At 37.8% G+C, this 16,579-nt stretch overlaps 2 protein-coding genes across 2 annotated transcripts; one reads left to right on the top strand and one right to left on the bottom strand.

The window, feature by feature from the left end:
* Nucleotides 1-359: 359 nt before the first annotated feature.
* Nucleotides 360-2,604, bottom strand: camk2n2b (calcium/calmodulin dependent protein kinase II inhibitor 2b). The gene is made up of 2 exons (XM_079806039.1): nucleotides 2,198-2,604; nucleotides 360-1,672 (listed from the first exon to the last, which is right to left on the bottom strand). Exons 1-2 carry the CDS (start codon nucleotides 2,364-2,366, stop codon nucleotides 1,602-1,604), a joined length of 240 nt encoding a protein of 79 aa, XP_079662165.1. The 5' UTR covers nucleotides 2,367-2,604; the 3' UTR covers nucleotides 360-1,601.
* A 1,570-nt stretch (nucleotides 2,605-4,174) lies between these two features.
* On the top strand, nucleotides 4,175-15,944 carry chrnd (cholinergic receptor, nicotinic, delta (muscle)). The gene is made up of 12 exons (XM_079806032.1): nucleotides 4,175-4,585; nucleotides 6,021-6,166; nucleotides 7,792-7,836; nucleotides 8,145-8,254; nucleotides 8,353-8,508; nucleotides 8,620-8,732; nucleotides 8,813-9,013; nucleotides 10,666-10,777; nucleotides 10,933-11,047; nucleotides 14,261-14,471; nucleotides 14,569-14,687; nucleotides 15,481-15,944. The coding sequence occupies exons 1-12, from the start codon at nucleotides 4,528-4,530 to the stop codon at nucleotides 15,661-15,663; spliced, it is 1,569 nt and encodes a 522-aa protein (XP_079662158.1). The 5' UTR covers nucleotides 4,175-4,527; the 3' UTR covers nucleotides 15,664-15,944.
* Nucleotides 15,945-16,579: the final 635 nt, after the last annotated feature.

The following is a 16,579-nucleotide window of genomic DNA, read 5'->3' as shown; positions in this document are numbered from 1 at the left end:
TGGCTTTTTGGCATTGGTTATTTAGATGCTTGGCTTAAAATCCTGAAGGTTCGCATGTGCCAAAGTGTGGTTGGCAGACTGGGTGAGCTATTAAATTTGTTTGTTTGCTGATTTGTTCTCATGCTGTCAGCTTGACTGAAGGGCCAACACTCACTCTAATTTCTGACAACAGCTGAAATCATCCTATTCAGTTACTCGTTCCATTCTTATTCCTGCATTAAGACCCTTAGATAGCCCTCAAATTCACCAGATTATATCCAAATTAAATGATAGCCCATGATCTGCAGGGATTTATGGAGCTGTATTGTCCTTTTTTCAGTGATTTAAATAAGTTTTAGGTACAAATGAAACCTCATGATGAACGAATCCTCTGAATTTATTTATTAATACATTTGTAGAATGTTAAAACATTTGTGTACAGTTTTTTGCTTCATAAATGTATAAGCTTGAAAAATATTCATATTTCATGCACAATAAACCATACATTGAACATTATGAATACAAAAACAAACAAACAAATAAATAATCAACTGAAATGTTTTAAAAAGCATTGATGTAATTGCAGTGAGAGTGCTGCTGAAATTATATCTCCTAATCATTTCATTATCAACAAAGGCATGATCACTTATTGCAACGAAAAGAGTGTTAATGCTGATGTGTGAAACCCCTTCCCCAAAATAACATTCAGTCTGTCCTTTTATGATTATGTTTTATGCCTCTGTATCTACACATACCCTGTCTGTGTCGATGGACTATTAAGAATTGGACGATAATACCGTAACAAATATTCAGATATAAAAAATACAAATACTGATTTCGGTAAAAACAAGCGTGCCTGGGTTTAAAAGAGGTGGAAACTCCCGCAATGGCACAAGAGAAAAGTTCATGCAAAGAGAACCGCATATATTAATCTATGCACGACGCCAGACAAAAAAAAAAATAGTCATAGAAAAGACGCAATAAATCAAACAAGAAGTTATACTCCTTCTCATTTTCCTTCCATTGCTGTCATTCTTCAGCTCTTCCCTGCTGGCGTTGAGTGGCTTTGTTTCGCTATAAAATTTATTCTGGGCATTTGATCAGTCAGGGATTGAAAATGGAATGGCTGTAGATGTGGCGGAAGTGAATAGATGTAATCAATCTTCCCTCGATTGATTACATACATCATCCCATTTCCATGCAAGATATAGCTTATTTCTCTGGAAAGAGAGTCAAGTTGTGCGTCAGGTGCTGAACTGGACAGCTCCCTTGACTGAGCAGCTCATAGTATAATAGATGCCTTTGTAACAGGGGCTTCTGTTTGCTGATGTCGGGATGAAATCTCACACCCAGACCCACTGCTTCTACGAGACATGGGGTTAAATGGCCAGAAATCTTGGGCAGCTTTCTTCACAGCAGCGGTTCGGGATGGGTTTCAGTTGGAGAATTGCCAGCATCTTCAAATCTCACTATTTTAGCCCACTGTCCAGAGTGGCTCTTTATCCTTCATCCTGTACTCGTACGCTGAACCATCATCTTCACCCCTCGTTCACATGCACAGGCGACAAGTGCTTCAAACCGGTGATTAAAAGAAAAGGTTGACGAGGTGTAATCGTTCAGGTTTACACGGCGGGAGTTGACTTGTCTGTCATCCCTTTGAGAACGTCATCTATTCGGTCATCTTCAATGACCACTGTGGAGAGAGGACACAGATGCTTATTAGAGATTTTAAATAGTAAGCACGAAGGCAAGACAACGGGCATATATCTATTTGTGTCAGCAAGAAAAAGTACTATTGAGAGCTATTTTGGAAATGCATGTACACTATAAAAGAAAACCACCATTTTAATGGAAAAAGAATGCTATAGAAACAAAATACTGTAGGTTAACTCACCATGTACAGTGAAAATTTAAAAGGAAATGTAAATGTACTGCAAATAATTGAAACATTTCGTATGTTGAAGTAAAAAAAATGACATGAAAAAATACATTTATATTGCAAATGTATATTGACAAACATTAAAAGAACATTCCCAGAGTAAAAATCGTATTTTCCTTCATATTTAATTCTTTATATAAATATTGTACTTTTTTGTATCATGTCTTGACCTGATTTTGTGTAACCTTGTGCTCTGTATGCTATGTTTATTAGCCATTGTTACAGGTAAGAACAATTATTATATGTTATGGTGGTTATCAGTATATTGTTGATGCTTACCATGTTTTGCCCTTCCAATCTGCCCGAGTTTCGGTGGTCTTTTGGACTGTGATGTTCCGAAGAACGAGTTCGTGTCTTGCAATCGGCAGCTGAAGGAGATCTGACTGACTTCACTGTCCGCCCCGTAGCCGTTCATCTTCCCCTCGTTGTATGGCAGCACTTCGGACATGGCTATACTCAAGTTCCCAGCTAAGCTCGTAGGGAAAAACGAATATTAGTTGGTGTAGTTATCAATAAAGACTTTTCAGGCTACTTTTCCCCCCTTCAGTGTCGAAAGATTAAAGTCCAGCTAAGACCCAGGAATAACTATCTGCAGGTCCAGTCGGGCTGCTCTCCTGGCTGAACCGTCGGATGTACCTGGACAGAGGAGCGCTGCGTCCGCCTGCTGGTGAGCTCTTGTGAGAAATAGAGGGAGATCCCGAGACCATAAAGGAAACCCAGACGGAAAAGTGAAGTCATCCATCCGGGTTTGAAGGGGGAGGGTTGCAGGGATAAATAAATAAAGATATGCGCGAGTGAAAATGCGTAACAATAGCTTACGTTTTACGTCTATTTTAGTGTTTATTTGGATACTAAGCAATGAACCTAGCAGTATTTCTTTCAGCGTTTATTCCATATTGACTAGGGTTAGGGTCTCAAATTATAGGGTGCATGGGTCGGATGCCGGTGTGATGTCTCCCCAAACTCTCAGTAAGCCTAATGCTTATCCCATACGAATTATATTAATTTAAAATACGCATAGCTTATTATATAATGCGTTCAAATACATTATACTTTATAAAACCCAATTTGTCACTACACCGGATTTAGCCTACCTCATTATGACAGACAAAAAAAAGTGCTTTTAGTTAAAACGCTGTAGCCTACTTATTCAACAAATCTTCTTTATTTATCCTTGCAAACAAGCAGAGACGATCCAAACTGCACTTCCTTCACGATAAGGTGGGGTGGAGTTCAGATGTTTTACTGACAGTTTGAGGATCCAATGGAGTTACGAGGTTTATTCACAAGCTCTTTTCAGTACTTTTCATTGGTTAAAGATTTGCAAAACCCACAGACAGGCATAAAGGGTGACCAATAGTAATGATTTATGAAAAAAAGGATACAATGACAAAATATGGAGATACACGCTATTATAAAGGAGATACAAATATTATAAAGTTTATTCATTTAAGAAGTAGGCCTAATTGCAGTGCAGAATTTTTGCTTTAGAGTGAAAAAAAGAAGAAAACAATATATATATATATATATATATATATATATATATATATATATATATATATATATATATATATATATATATATATATATATATATATATATATATACACACACACACACACACACACAGTATATACGTACATATCTCATATTTTCCATTCATATCCAGTTTTACTAGTAGGCTAACTAGACATTATTAAGATTATCTATATTACATGGTACATCTAGTCAATTCCAGTTCTACTATTAAAGTAATATATGAATTGAAACTGTGACAATGTAACCAGCTATGACAGCTTAATTTGTAATGTATTAGAATTACAGAATCATAAGTCAATTTCTAAAATGTACAACTGAAGACGTCACTGACCCAAAATGTTCTGCCAACGGCAGTTAGTAAAATGCATTTCATGGGTAAAATATGTACAAATCTGCTGTCCATCCTGCATATGCTCTGTTGTCTCCTAATTAAAAACGTCAGTTATCTTTTGTCTCCATCTGCTGGACATTTCAAAGACATCCTAGAACTTGTACAGTAGCAACGCTACATGCTGCATGAAAACAATGTTAAAATTTGATAATCCAACTCTCTTTACTATCGACGACTATCATGACAGCTAGCACTGATGGTTTCCAACAGATCTGACTTTTGTGTTATAGACTTCGGGTCTGTGCAAACACATTCTGTATCATTGACAGGTGGCCTGCTGTAGGATCACCACTGGAATGTTGTGTGATCCATTTTTAGACCGGGCTATGTGGACAAAAGTAGAGAGCAAAGCAGTTGCCGTCTCACAGTTGATGAAGAGTGGTTTGGGTCGACTCTTTGTTTTAGATAAATAAGAGTGTTTAGAAGAGGACGTATATGTTTCTTGACTATTTTGCTCACTAAGTCTGGGCCCTTGAATATTGTTGAGCACCCCCTACAGTCTTGGCAAGACCGGCAGTGGACATTGGAGATTGTGTGTGTGTGTGTGTGTGTGTGTGTGTGTGTGTTTTCTTTCCTCTGTGTATTGATTCCACACCTGTCTGTGTCAGTCAAGGAAAAAGCTGTACAGAAGAGCTCTGGACGGGCACAGCAATAACAGAAAAGGAAGTCATACAACGGCATGATGAGAAGCATTATTCATCTGTTGACAGTGTCTTTGTTTTTCTTCTATTTCCAAGGTAGGACAAGCTAAATTAATATTTAATAATATTTAACATTTAAAATGTGGGATTTTATGACCCTCCATCTGTCAGCTGTTGTTCTGTGGTGTTTATTTAGTAAAACAACTATACGAAATAGTAAGTTCTATGACTATTTCTAACATTCAAACTGTAAACTACTTAGAATTACAGATTTATTTACAACCACTTGGTTTTATATTCATATTGTGTTTGGATATTGGGGAATTACATGGCACTTTTAAGGACAATGCATTATATAAAATATTATCATTGTTATATTTTTATGATGGCAATGTCAATGTGAAATACTTGTGTTCTAAATAAGTCATTTAGAGTTGCATACCACCATTTTTTTAGTACTACGTAGTGTTGTAGTACTCTTGAGACCAGTCTTAAGACCATTTTTTGAAGGTCTTGGTCTTGTCTCGGTCTCAACTGCATTTCTCCTCGGTCTTGTCTTGGTCTCAGACTTGGAGGACTTGGGATTTTATCTCAAGACCATGAGACCACAACTGCAAGGATATCACTAAATTGCTGGTGCATTGTCTGATTTAACATCATTAATGTGATTTGATGTAAAACTTACTTCTTAAAATGCAATCAGTAACTTCTTTGTAATGTGATTTTCTTTTGTTACTGTGCTGCCGGGTTCAAAATCGATGCAGCATTGTCTCAAAAATGCCCAAAATTAATATAAATGCCCACAAAATTCTGAGATTTAGTTTTTTTTATATATAACAGAATATAATAAGCAATATCACAAGAGTAAGAGAGCTGTTTTCATGACTATAACCGTGATTGCAAATGATATTGATTTATACAAAAATTCAATAAACAAGAAGTTAATATAAAAAATTTACATTTTAAACTGTATTTGCTAATTCGGCAATGTTTCGTTATTAAATTAATCAGCTGCTTTGAACAAATCGGTTGAATAAAGGATTCCGGGATTGTTAAATTATATTAATGTTTTAATGTTAAATTAATCTGAACATTATTTATGCAGGTGTAATTTTGAATTTTATTGTTAGTGATTTGATTGGTAACAGCGCTATAGTGTGTTACAATTGTAATTGTATTTATTCATTAAATACAAGTCATTTCTCAGACAGTAGATATGGATCTTTTAGACGAATTTAAGGAGTGCTGGTCTGGTCTTGGTCTTGACTAGGTCTCGCCCTGTCTTGGTCTTGTCTTGGTCTTGGTCTCGGCACACGCTGGTCTCGGTCTCGACTTGGTCTCGGTTTAGGTGGTCTTGACTACAACACTAGTACTACGTCCATATAGCTATTTTTTTCTGTAAATATTTTTGGTAGGCTACCCAAATACCTGATAGGTGACGGTATGTTTGTTAACATTAGTTAACTATCAAATCTCATTATGAGAGAACACATTTTATCAATCAAAAAATGATATTTAACTTGTTTTGCAGAATGTTGGGGACGGAACGAAGAGGAGCGGCTCATCAACTACCTTTTCAAGGAACGCGGCTACAACAAAGAACTTCGGCCAGTCAAAAATAAAGATGAAACCGTAGATATTTACCTGGCACTGACACTTTCTAATCTTATTTCCTTGGTGAGTGCATAAAATTGCCAATATTATAATTTTTTTGTACACAGAGCAGGGGAGATATTATAAACCAGATATATTAGTATGTATTATTTTATACACTCACCTAAAGGATTATTAGCAACACCTGTTCAATTTCTCAATTATCTAATCAACCAATCACATGGCAGTTGCTTCAATGCATTTAGGGGTGTGGTCCTGGTCAAGACAATCTCCTGAACTCCAAACTGAATGTCAGAATGGGAAAGAAAGGTGATTTAAGCAATTTTGAGCGTGGCATGGTTGTTGGTGCCAGACGGGCTGGTCTGAGTATTTCACAATCTGCTCAGTTACTGGGATTGTCACGCACAACCATTTCTAGGGTTTACAAAGAATGGTGTGAAAAGGGAAAAACATCCAGTATGCGGCAGTCCTGTGGGCGAAAATGCCTTGTTGATGCTAGAGGTCAGAGGAGAATGGGCCGACTGATTCAAGCTGATAGAAGAGCAACTTTGCCTGAAATAACCACTCGTTACAACCGAGGTATGCAGCAAAGCATTTGTGAAGCCACAACACGCACAACCTTGAGGCGGATGGGCTACAACAGCAGAAGACCCCACCGGGTACCACTCATCTCCACTACAAATAGGAAAAAGAGGCTACAATTTGCACAAGCTCACCAAAATTGGACAGTTGAAGACTGGAAAAATTTTGCCTGGTCTGATGAGTCTCGATTTCTGTTGAGACATTCAGATGGTAGAGTCAGTATTTGGCAGAAACAGAATGAGAACATGCATCCATCATGCCTTGTTACCCCTGTGCAGGCTGGTGGTGGTGGTGTAATGGTGTGGGGGATGTTTTCTTGGCACACTTTAGGCCCCTTAGTGCCAATTGGGCATCGTTTAAATGCCACGGCCTACCTGAGCATTGGTTCTGACCATGTCCATCCCTTTATGACCACCATGTACCCATCCTCTGATGGCTACTTCCAGCAGGATAATGCACCATGTCACAAAGCTTGAATCATTTAAAATTGGTTTCTTGAACATGACAATGAGTTCACTGTACTAAAATGACCCCCACAGTCACCAGATCTCAACCCAATAGAGCATCTTTGGGATGTGGTGGAACGGGAGCTTCGTGCCCTGGATGTGCATCCCACAAATCTCCATCAACTGCAAGATGCTATCCTATCAATATGGGCCAACATTTCTAAAGAATGCTTTCAGCACCTTGTTGAATCAATGCCACGTAGAATTAAGGCAGTTCTGAAGGCGAAAGGGGGTCAAACACAGTATTAGTATGGTGTTCCTAATAATCCTTTAGGTGAGTGTATGCTGCAATGTTGGGGGTAATGCATTACAAGTACATGCATTATGTAATCAGATTCCTTTTTTTGTTGTAACAAGTAATGCATTATTTTATAAATTTACACATTAATATTTGAGTTACTTTTTTAAAAAGTACTGCACTTTTACTTTTAAAATTAATTTGCTTAAACGTTTTTTATTTTTCATTTTTTTAGAGAGTAATGCAATAATGTAACATTACTTTCCCCAACACTGGCTGTAATATAGATAATAGATATTGTATTGATGTGTATAGTTTGATACTGTACAAGTCTGGTAAACAAAGATGTTTTTCCATGACAGAAAGAAGTTGATGAGACATTACTAACAAATGTGTGGATGGAGCATGTAAGTACATTATTTTAATTGCTCAATGCAATGCACACACACACACACACACACACACACACACACACACACACACACACACACACACACACACACACACACACACACACACACACACACACACACACACACACACACACACACACACACACACACACACACACACACACACACACACACACACACACACACACACACACACACACACACACACACACATTATCTTTTTATATTATTTCTTTACATGTTTATATGAATATTTTATATATGTGTTCACCAACATGTTCTTTCTTTCTTGTTCTTTTAAGGGCTGGAATGATTATAGACTTCAGTGGAATGAAACAGATTTTGATAACATTTCTGTACTGCTTCTGCCGCCAAGTATGGTGTGGTTGCCAGAGATTGTCCTTGAAAACAAGTATGCTACCCTTGTTCGCCATGTTTTATTTCTCAGTATTTATTTATTTTATGAAAGGAGTTGCATTAATTTTTGATTTCATGGTTCTTTTTAAATAGCAATGACGCCCAGTTCCAGGTGGCCTATTACTGCAACGTGTTGATCTATCCTACGGGAGATGTATACTGGTTACCTCCAGCTATATTTCGGAGCTCCTGCTCTATAAACGTCAACTACTTTCCTTTTGATTGGCAGAACTGCACTCTGAAGTTCAGGTACGTTTTGTAGTAGGCCTATGTCTATACATTGACTACTGTATGAGTATGAATTACGACTTGTATTTTATAGTCTTATGAGCCCCACAACACCCATTTTGTCTCTATTAGCTCATTAACTTACAACGCCAAAGAGATTAGCTTACATCTGAAAAAAGAGAAGGAGGAGGAGGGAAAGTTCTACAAGGTGGAATGGATCATTATCGATCCTGCGGGATTCACAGGTGAGATCTGAGATGAGGATTTTCTCTTTTTCTTCCATTTCATCTAAATACAAGATCTCTCCCTGTCTCCTTTCTTGCAGAAAATGGCGAGTGGGAAATTGTTCATAAGCCTGCCAGGAGAAACATTTATAAAAACATCCCAATGGAAAGCAACAAGCACCAGGATATCACCTTTTACCTTATCATAAAACGCAAACCGCTGTTCTACATTGTGAATATAATAATTCCCTGCGTGCTCATCTCTTTCTTGGCCTCGCTCGTCTACTACCTGCCTGCAGACAGTAAGTCATCCTGCTGTTAACTGCATTTTAAATCTCATATACTGTACATCCTGTATTGTCACAATATGACAGAAAACATCAATGAGAGAATAATAAACAGGTTGAAATGAACACTTTTTATGTTAAAATGCCCCATTATGCTTTTTCAAATATTACCTTTCATGAAGTGTGTAATATAACTGTTTGTAAAAGTATAGGTTCATATAAAGTTGTCTCCTAAAAATGAATTGATTCTGAACAGCCTGAAACGAGTCCTCAGCAATTTCAGTCTCACTTCCTGTTATATATCTACACTGATCAGGCATAACATTATGACCACCTTTCTAACATGACCACATTCCCTTGTGTTGGTCCCTGTTTTGCTGCCAAAACAGCGCTGACCCATCGAGGCATGGCCTCCACTAGATCCCTGAATGTGTGCTGTGGTATCTGGCACCAAGATGTTAGCAGCAGATCTTTTAATTCCTGAAAATTGCTAGGTGGGGCTCCCATGGATCAGACTTGTTTGTTCAGCACATCCCACAGATGCTCGATTGGCTTGAGATCTGGGGAATTTGGAGGCCAAGTCAACACCTCAAACTCGTTGTTTTGCTCCTCAAACCATTCCTGAACCATTTTGCTTTGTGGGAAGGCGCATTATCCTGCTCAAAGAGGTCACAGCCACCAGGGGATACCGTATCCATGAAAGGGTGCATTGTCTGCAACAATAGTTTGGTATGTGGTATGTATCAAAGTAACATCCACATGGATGGTGGGACCCAAGGCTTCCCAGCAGAACATTGGCCAAAGCATCATGCTGCCTCCACCGGCTTGCCTTCTTCCCATAGTGCATTCTGGTGCCATGTGTTCCCCAGGTAAGCGACGCACACACACCCGGCCATCCACGTGATGTAAAAGAAAACGTGATTCATCAGACCAGGCCACCTTCTTCCATTGCTCCGTGGTCCAGTTCTAATGCTCACATATTGGCGCTTTCAGCGTACTCATTAATGAGCCTCGGTCGCCCATGACCCTGTCACCACTTCACCATTGTTCCTTCCTTGGACCACTTTTGATAGATACTGACCACCTGCTTCTTACACATCAACTTTGAGGACAAAATGTTCACTTGCTGCCTAATACATCCCACCCACTAACAGGTGCCGTGATGAAGAGATAATCAGTGTTATTCACTTCACATGTCATAATGTTATGCCTGATGTGTATGTTACAATGTAACAATATAACACATTTTCATAATTCCAGCCTATGGTCTTTATTGGCTGTCCGCGAATGATATCTGCTTTGACCCGCTCTCAAACACTATAGTTGTAGCTGAGGCATGGAAGAGTTTGACTACTGTTTTCAGTGCTGCATGTCCGCTTTGCATGCACTTCCAAAGGATGAGGACTCGCGCAGGAATTGATATGCAAAAATCGACGCCATTGTTCGTATCACTGTGTATCAAGCGCTGAGGAAGCCTTTGGAGCTGAAATTTAAACATGGTAATAGGCGTTTAGTTTCTGACACAAGCTGTAAGTGGTAGACCAATCACAATAGACTGAGCCGTCTGACCAAACATAGCATAATTGGGGCACTCTAACATGTTTACATATATTGGAATAAATATATATGTCACAAAACGGTATGCCATAACATTTATTTTCTTTCAGGTGGTGAGAAGATGACGTTATCCATCTCTGTGCTGCTGGCTCAGTCTGTGTTTCTGCTGCTGATTTCACAGCGTCTGCCTGAGACATCTATGGCGGTTCCCTTAATCGTCAAGTATGCCAATATCAGATATATTACATGAGAATGTTTCAGCATCACTAGTATCACTCAATATTAAGTATTGATTTTAAATACTGCATAAAAGTGTCTATTTTTTAAGGAAGAAAGAAGTTAAATAATAGTAAAAATTAATGTTTTTGATTTGACAGGTATCTGATGTTTATCATGGTACTGGTCACTGTGGTGGTGTTGAATTGCGTCATTGTGCTGAACCTGCATTTCCGGACCCCTAGCACCCATGTCATGACAGAATGGACCAGAGAGGTCAGGCCCTCACTTGTCTGTCTGTTTTTTTTTTTTGTTTTTTTGCATGTGACTGACAGATAAACTCAAACACGATTGGTACAAACTTTGACTGTTGTGCCCATCATCTTGCTGAAAATGTTGCTTTTTTAGTGATGGTGTGTAATAGTAGCATATGCATAGAGATGCACTGAAATGTTATGTCCAATATTAAAATTCTATACAATTTTGTCTAAATAAATAAAACACTAAAAAGTAAAATCAATCCTACATTGAAGAAAAAATTGGCTTTGAAACAATTTACACTCAGAAATTGCTAGTAAATTTAACATATACTAGCTATTGCAATTAATATTGCAAAAACAATTGTTTAAAATGAAATAAATTAATCAAACAAATGCTATTGCATTGAAATGGTGTAACGGAGTCCACTGGATGCGAGTGTAGATGAAAGAACCCAAGGGCAGTTTATTTATCAAAACGAGAACAAATACAAAACAAACCAAACTAAAACATGACTTAACACAATCTTATTTACTTTGTTAGCCCACATTACAGGTCTTAGGGTGAACAACTAATCCGTGCAAGTTAATACACAGAAAAAAATTGTTTGCTATGGTAATCTTAAATCAAAATCTGAAAAGTAACTTCCGTATTGGAATGGCGTTCCCTTTCCGATGACGACTGTGTGACGGCTTGGGGTTGAATATCCTTAACCACTCCCCTCCAACCGTTAGTCTGCTATGAGCGAAAGACGGAGAGGAGGAGCGCTGAAGTAAAACCCTGCCCTCTTTTCAATATTCCGTTTCACTTGGAAATACGTCACAGCACTGAAATAAAATCAGTTGCAACTTCTGGTTCACTGGGACTTTAAACCAGAGTAGACTTGAACTTGAACAGACTGAACTAAAACATCACATGACTTGACAACTCAACAAATTATGGGTTATACGGGCAGGAACAATACTCGACAAACTGACAAGGCAAACATGAGGACTATATGTACAGAGATATAGGGGAACACATGACTATGACAACCAATGAACAGCCAGAACTCAACCACATGACAAGACAATGAACCAATGAGAACTATGGACACATGACTAGACCAACCAATGAGAACATGACACATAGCGAAGGGAACCAATCAGAACAAGACACATGAAACTAGGGAAGCACATGACATGATCACATAAGGGCAAGGAGGTCACATGACAAGAACCAGGAAACATGACTGAGGGAAAATAACAAAATAAAAATCATGAAAACATAAACGTGAACCAAATCCCAAAACCAACCGTGACAAATGGCTATTTCAATAACACATGACATTTTGAAGTAGAAAGACTGTAATAGTATTTTCTTGTAAAACGGATTTTATTTACAACTTTAAAAAATAACTGTACAAGCAAATGTATGCATCACAACAATGTACATAATGTACATTATGAATTTGTTTTGTTTAATAATGATTTGCTAAAGATTACATTTAAAGTTGGCATGAAACAGAAGTTGTGATAGTCTTTTCTTTCATATTGTGACATTTATCCGAGTGAAACTGCTTCCCGAACAAGAAAAAATGTAGGACGGGTCAGGTTTTTGTCCACCAGGATTTGATTGGATGGTTGTGGTTTGGTGATCTCATGTGAGTGACCCTTGCACCAGTAAACGTGTCATCGGAGAAGGGATGTTATTGCAAAGTTAATTTGATTAAAGATTATGAGGACACATCAATTAAAGGGTTACTTCAGCGATTTAGCATTAAAGGGATAGTTCACCCAAAAATGAAAATTCTGTCATCATTTACTCACCCTCAAGTTGTTCCAAACCTGTATGAGTATCTTTGTTCTGCTGAACACAAAAGAAGATATTTTGAAGAATGTTTGTAACCAAGTAGAGAGAGCAACCATTGACTACCATAGTAGGGGAAAAAATACTATGGTAGTCAATGGTTGCTCTATCTGCTTTGTTACAAACATTCTTCCATCTATCTTCTTTTGTGTTCAGCAGAACCAAGAAACTCCTACAGGTTTGGAACAACTTGAGGGTGAGTAAATGATGACAGAATTTTCATTTTTGGGTGAACTATCCCTTTAAGCTTTGTATCAGTAGAAACACGGTAGTATATTCCAATTATGGTACTTTCCCCCTCATATCGCCCTGAGAAGAGAGAATTATGCATTTTATTTCTGGAAAAAAATCCTCAGATGACGCAAATATCGTCATTTTGCATCATCTGAGGATTTTTTGGCCAGAGGCTAAAAACTACAGCCAGTAGTAGCTAGTTCCGCATGTTATCAACCAGCCCATAGGGGTGGGATCTCACTCACAGAATGTAAATGTGCACGGCCGCTCGGATCGGGCATTAATAACGAAGCAGTGCGGAGCAAAGTGAGTGTTTCAACTTTTCAATGAATTCTTATGAAAGTTTAGCTTCCATATACGATCTGAAAACAGGCCAGACTGGACACGTGCTGAGAATGAATGCCGCGCTTACCTCAGCTCTGCTCAGCTCTTACTTCGCTCTCGTGATGAATGAATTCTGAGTCCTGCTGCATCTGTGACGTGACTTTCGTTCGGCTCACTCACACTTTATTGACACGTTCAGTTTTTAATTGTAGTGTTTATTTTCTAATTGAACAAAATTATTGTATTATTATTATGATCAAAATAACGGTCGGGCGGTGTCGGGAGTGGCCTCTTAGGGCAGCGAAGCAAGTGCATTCTGGGAGTTTCATCCACATGAGACAAAAATACATTTTCTCAGTTTAGCAGTCTTTTCTCAGTTTAGCAGTCTTTTCTCAGTTTAGAAGACACCAAATTCAAAAATAATTTCACATTTCTACAACATAAATGACCCAGTTTAAATACACATTCATCTTCCCAGCGCTGAAGTAAAAAACAAACAAACAATGTGCTTGGATACCTTATTTATTATAAGTACTGAAATATTCCATAAAATAAGAATAGTCCATTTTGATTGGTGACTTTAACAGTGTTATTAAAGTACTAATTTAAGTGATTTTTAGATGATGGCAAAGGTAATCTAAATGTAAAAATTTGGAAATGAACATATAGAATTGAAAATCAGCAGATATGGGTCATTAAAAAAATTAAGGCGATAACCAGTGGTAGCGATATATTGTGCGTAAAAGCCTCACTGCACATAACATTGCCATTGGATCTGTTGGATCTCTTGGATTATTTAACAACTTCTCATCTTGTCTGCTACAGTTCTTTTTAGAGCGTCTGCCTCGCCTTCTGTTCATGTCCCGTCCGACCGATGACAAACCCAGCCTGGAGGGAGCGCTGCCGCGGCGCTCCAGCTCACTGGGATACATCGCCCAGGCCGAGGAGTACTACAGCGTTAAATCACGCAGTGAACTGATGTTTGAGAAGCAGTCAGAGAGGCATGGCATGGCTGCTCGCCCCACTCCCAAAGCCAGTCAGTCCCACATGACCAGAATGACACTTTAAACTCATATTATGACCTCATTTAAAGTGTTATCAGTTTAATGCCACTAAAAGTACATTCTTCACAGCGTACACATCCAGTAATGACTCCGATGTGTCGGAACAGCTGTACAACGAGATGAAGCCAGCTGTGGAAGGAGCCAATTACATCGTTAAGCACATGCATGACAAAAATGACTATAATGAGGTAAGAAGACAATTAAATCCTGTAAACACTTTGCAGGAGACGATTTCCTATTTTTAACCCTGTGTAGCCTGACATATTAAACTGACTTTTAAACCTTTAGACAAAATATGTAAAAACATTTTTGCTATGTTTTATGTCATATCTGATACCTCAGGCATTTATAGGAATTTAGTTATCATAACAAAACTTTCTTTGTGCATTAAGAATTTCTGGAGCATTTTGTTTTTTTTATTTGGAAGTTTGAACCTTTTCATTTCGCTTTATTTCAAAGAATGAAACCAAGTTTATTACTACATTATTATGAATTATATAACTACAATAAAATGATAAATGATGACATTTTCATAATTATGCAATAGGCTGCATATAGGTATAAAAAATACATATAAATAAATATAGGCCTAAGAGTAATAATAGAGTATAAATAATACATTGAAATGATTCATTTAATACATTCCATTTAATTAAACGATTCATTGAATTAAATGCACAACAAAAATGACTGTAAACAGATGCTGCTAAAAAAAACTGTATGATCAACACGTCAATACAACATTTTTCCATTAATTTAACGCATCAAAACGCATCTGACTAATTAAAAAAATTTTTTAAGTTAGATTAATATAATTTAAGTTGAAATGACTTGTACATCCAATTTGATTATACAGCAAATTATACAGCAACTGAACTAAAGTTTTAAATATCTTTACAGAATTGCATGAACATATTTATATATATATATATATTCCCTACAAACTATTACAATCCTAACCATTAACCATTTCTGCTTCAGGAAAAGGACAACTGGAGTGGGATTGCCAGGACAGTGGACCGACTCTGCTTCTTTGTGGTCACTCCAGTTATGACGTTAGGAACCATCTTTATCTTCACGATGGCAAACTACAACCAGCCACCAGCGCTGCCCTTTCAGGGAGACTCCTTCACCTATACAGAAATAAACAGGCGCTTTTCATGACCTCTCTCTACACCACTGCTAGGTTATGAATAATAGCTCAAGCACTCTGAGAAATATCATAAAAGCTATTCTGACAGCAATGCAAAGCATGAATATAAATTACCCTCCATTTAGTCTTTTTATGCCGGCTTGATAACGTATGTTGTTTAATAAGTGTGCTGAATGAACCTCTTCTGCTATGAGAAGGGGGAGTAAAATAATATTGCTTGCCTTTTCCTCTTGGGTGTAATTTTTGTTTCAGTGGGTAAATAATAATAATAAAAAAAAGTTTTTCCCCCAGCCATATTTGTGATGTTGTTATTGTAGAACAATCTCACAGGGACATCTCACATCAGAACAGAAATAACCTAATCCATGGAGAGGATCCTGGACACGCAAGGAGAGTAGAACTGACTATTTTAAATTATAAATAGAGTTATAAATGGCACAGCTCACAAACCAGCTTGAAAGTGCCTCTCTGTTATGTGATTATATAAATAAATCATAAACACTGCATTGCAATGCTTCACCACTAGGGTTTAGTATTGCCCTCAAAATCTGTCCATCAGCCTTCCCCTTCATAATTAACGCTGTTATGTTATTGAATTGCTTGAGATATTATACAGCACCACAGGGACAGGAGAGGGAGAGAAGTGACTGGAGTGAGAAATATAAAGGTTTGATTATGCAAAGTGTAATAGACCGTAGTTGATTCATTCAACCTTTAGGTCTAAATCACATCCTGTTATTAAAGTACATTAATCTTCCTTGGAGGTGGAAACCGGAAACATACATGCATACAGGGTCGAAATAGGGAAGACTAGATTATGTGTGCAAACCGAACCATGCAAAAGTCGCTATCATAATGCAATTGGGTTTGTGTGCCTCTCAGGGTGTTGCCACCATACTCTTTGTGTTTTTTGTGTGTTGCATATGG

This window comes from Gobio gobio, assembly GCF_949357685.1.
Source record: "Gobio gobio genome assembly, chromosome: 23".
NCBI lineage: Eukaryota > Metazoa > Chordata > Actinopteri > Cypriniformes > Gobionidae > Gobio > Gobio gobio.
Note: the sequence above shows the minus strand (reverse complement) of the source record. Positions and strands in the feature narration are given on the sequence as shown.

Coding starts and splice junctions, on each gene's coding strand:
- chrnd (XM_079806032.1), top strand. CDS start 4,528: ATGATGAGAAGCATTATTCATCTGTTGACAGTGTCTTTGTTTTTCTTC. Junction 7,837..8,144: donor CAAATGTGTGGATGGAGCAT/GTAAGTACATTA, acceptor TGTTCTTTTAAG/GGCTGGAATGATTATAGACT. Junction 11,048..14,260: donor TGACAGAATGGACCAGAGAG/GTCAGGCCCTCA, acceptor TGTCTGCTACAG/TTCTTTTTAGAGCGTCTGCC.
- camk2n2b (XM_079806039.1), bottom strand. CDS start 2,366: ATGTCCGAAGTGCTGCCATACAACGAGGGGAAGATGAACGGCTACGGG. Junction 1,673..2,197: donor GATTGGAAGGGCAAAACATG/GTAAGCATCAAC, acceptor CTCTCTCCACAG/TGGTCATTGAAGATGACCGA.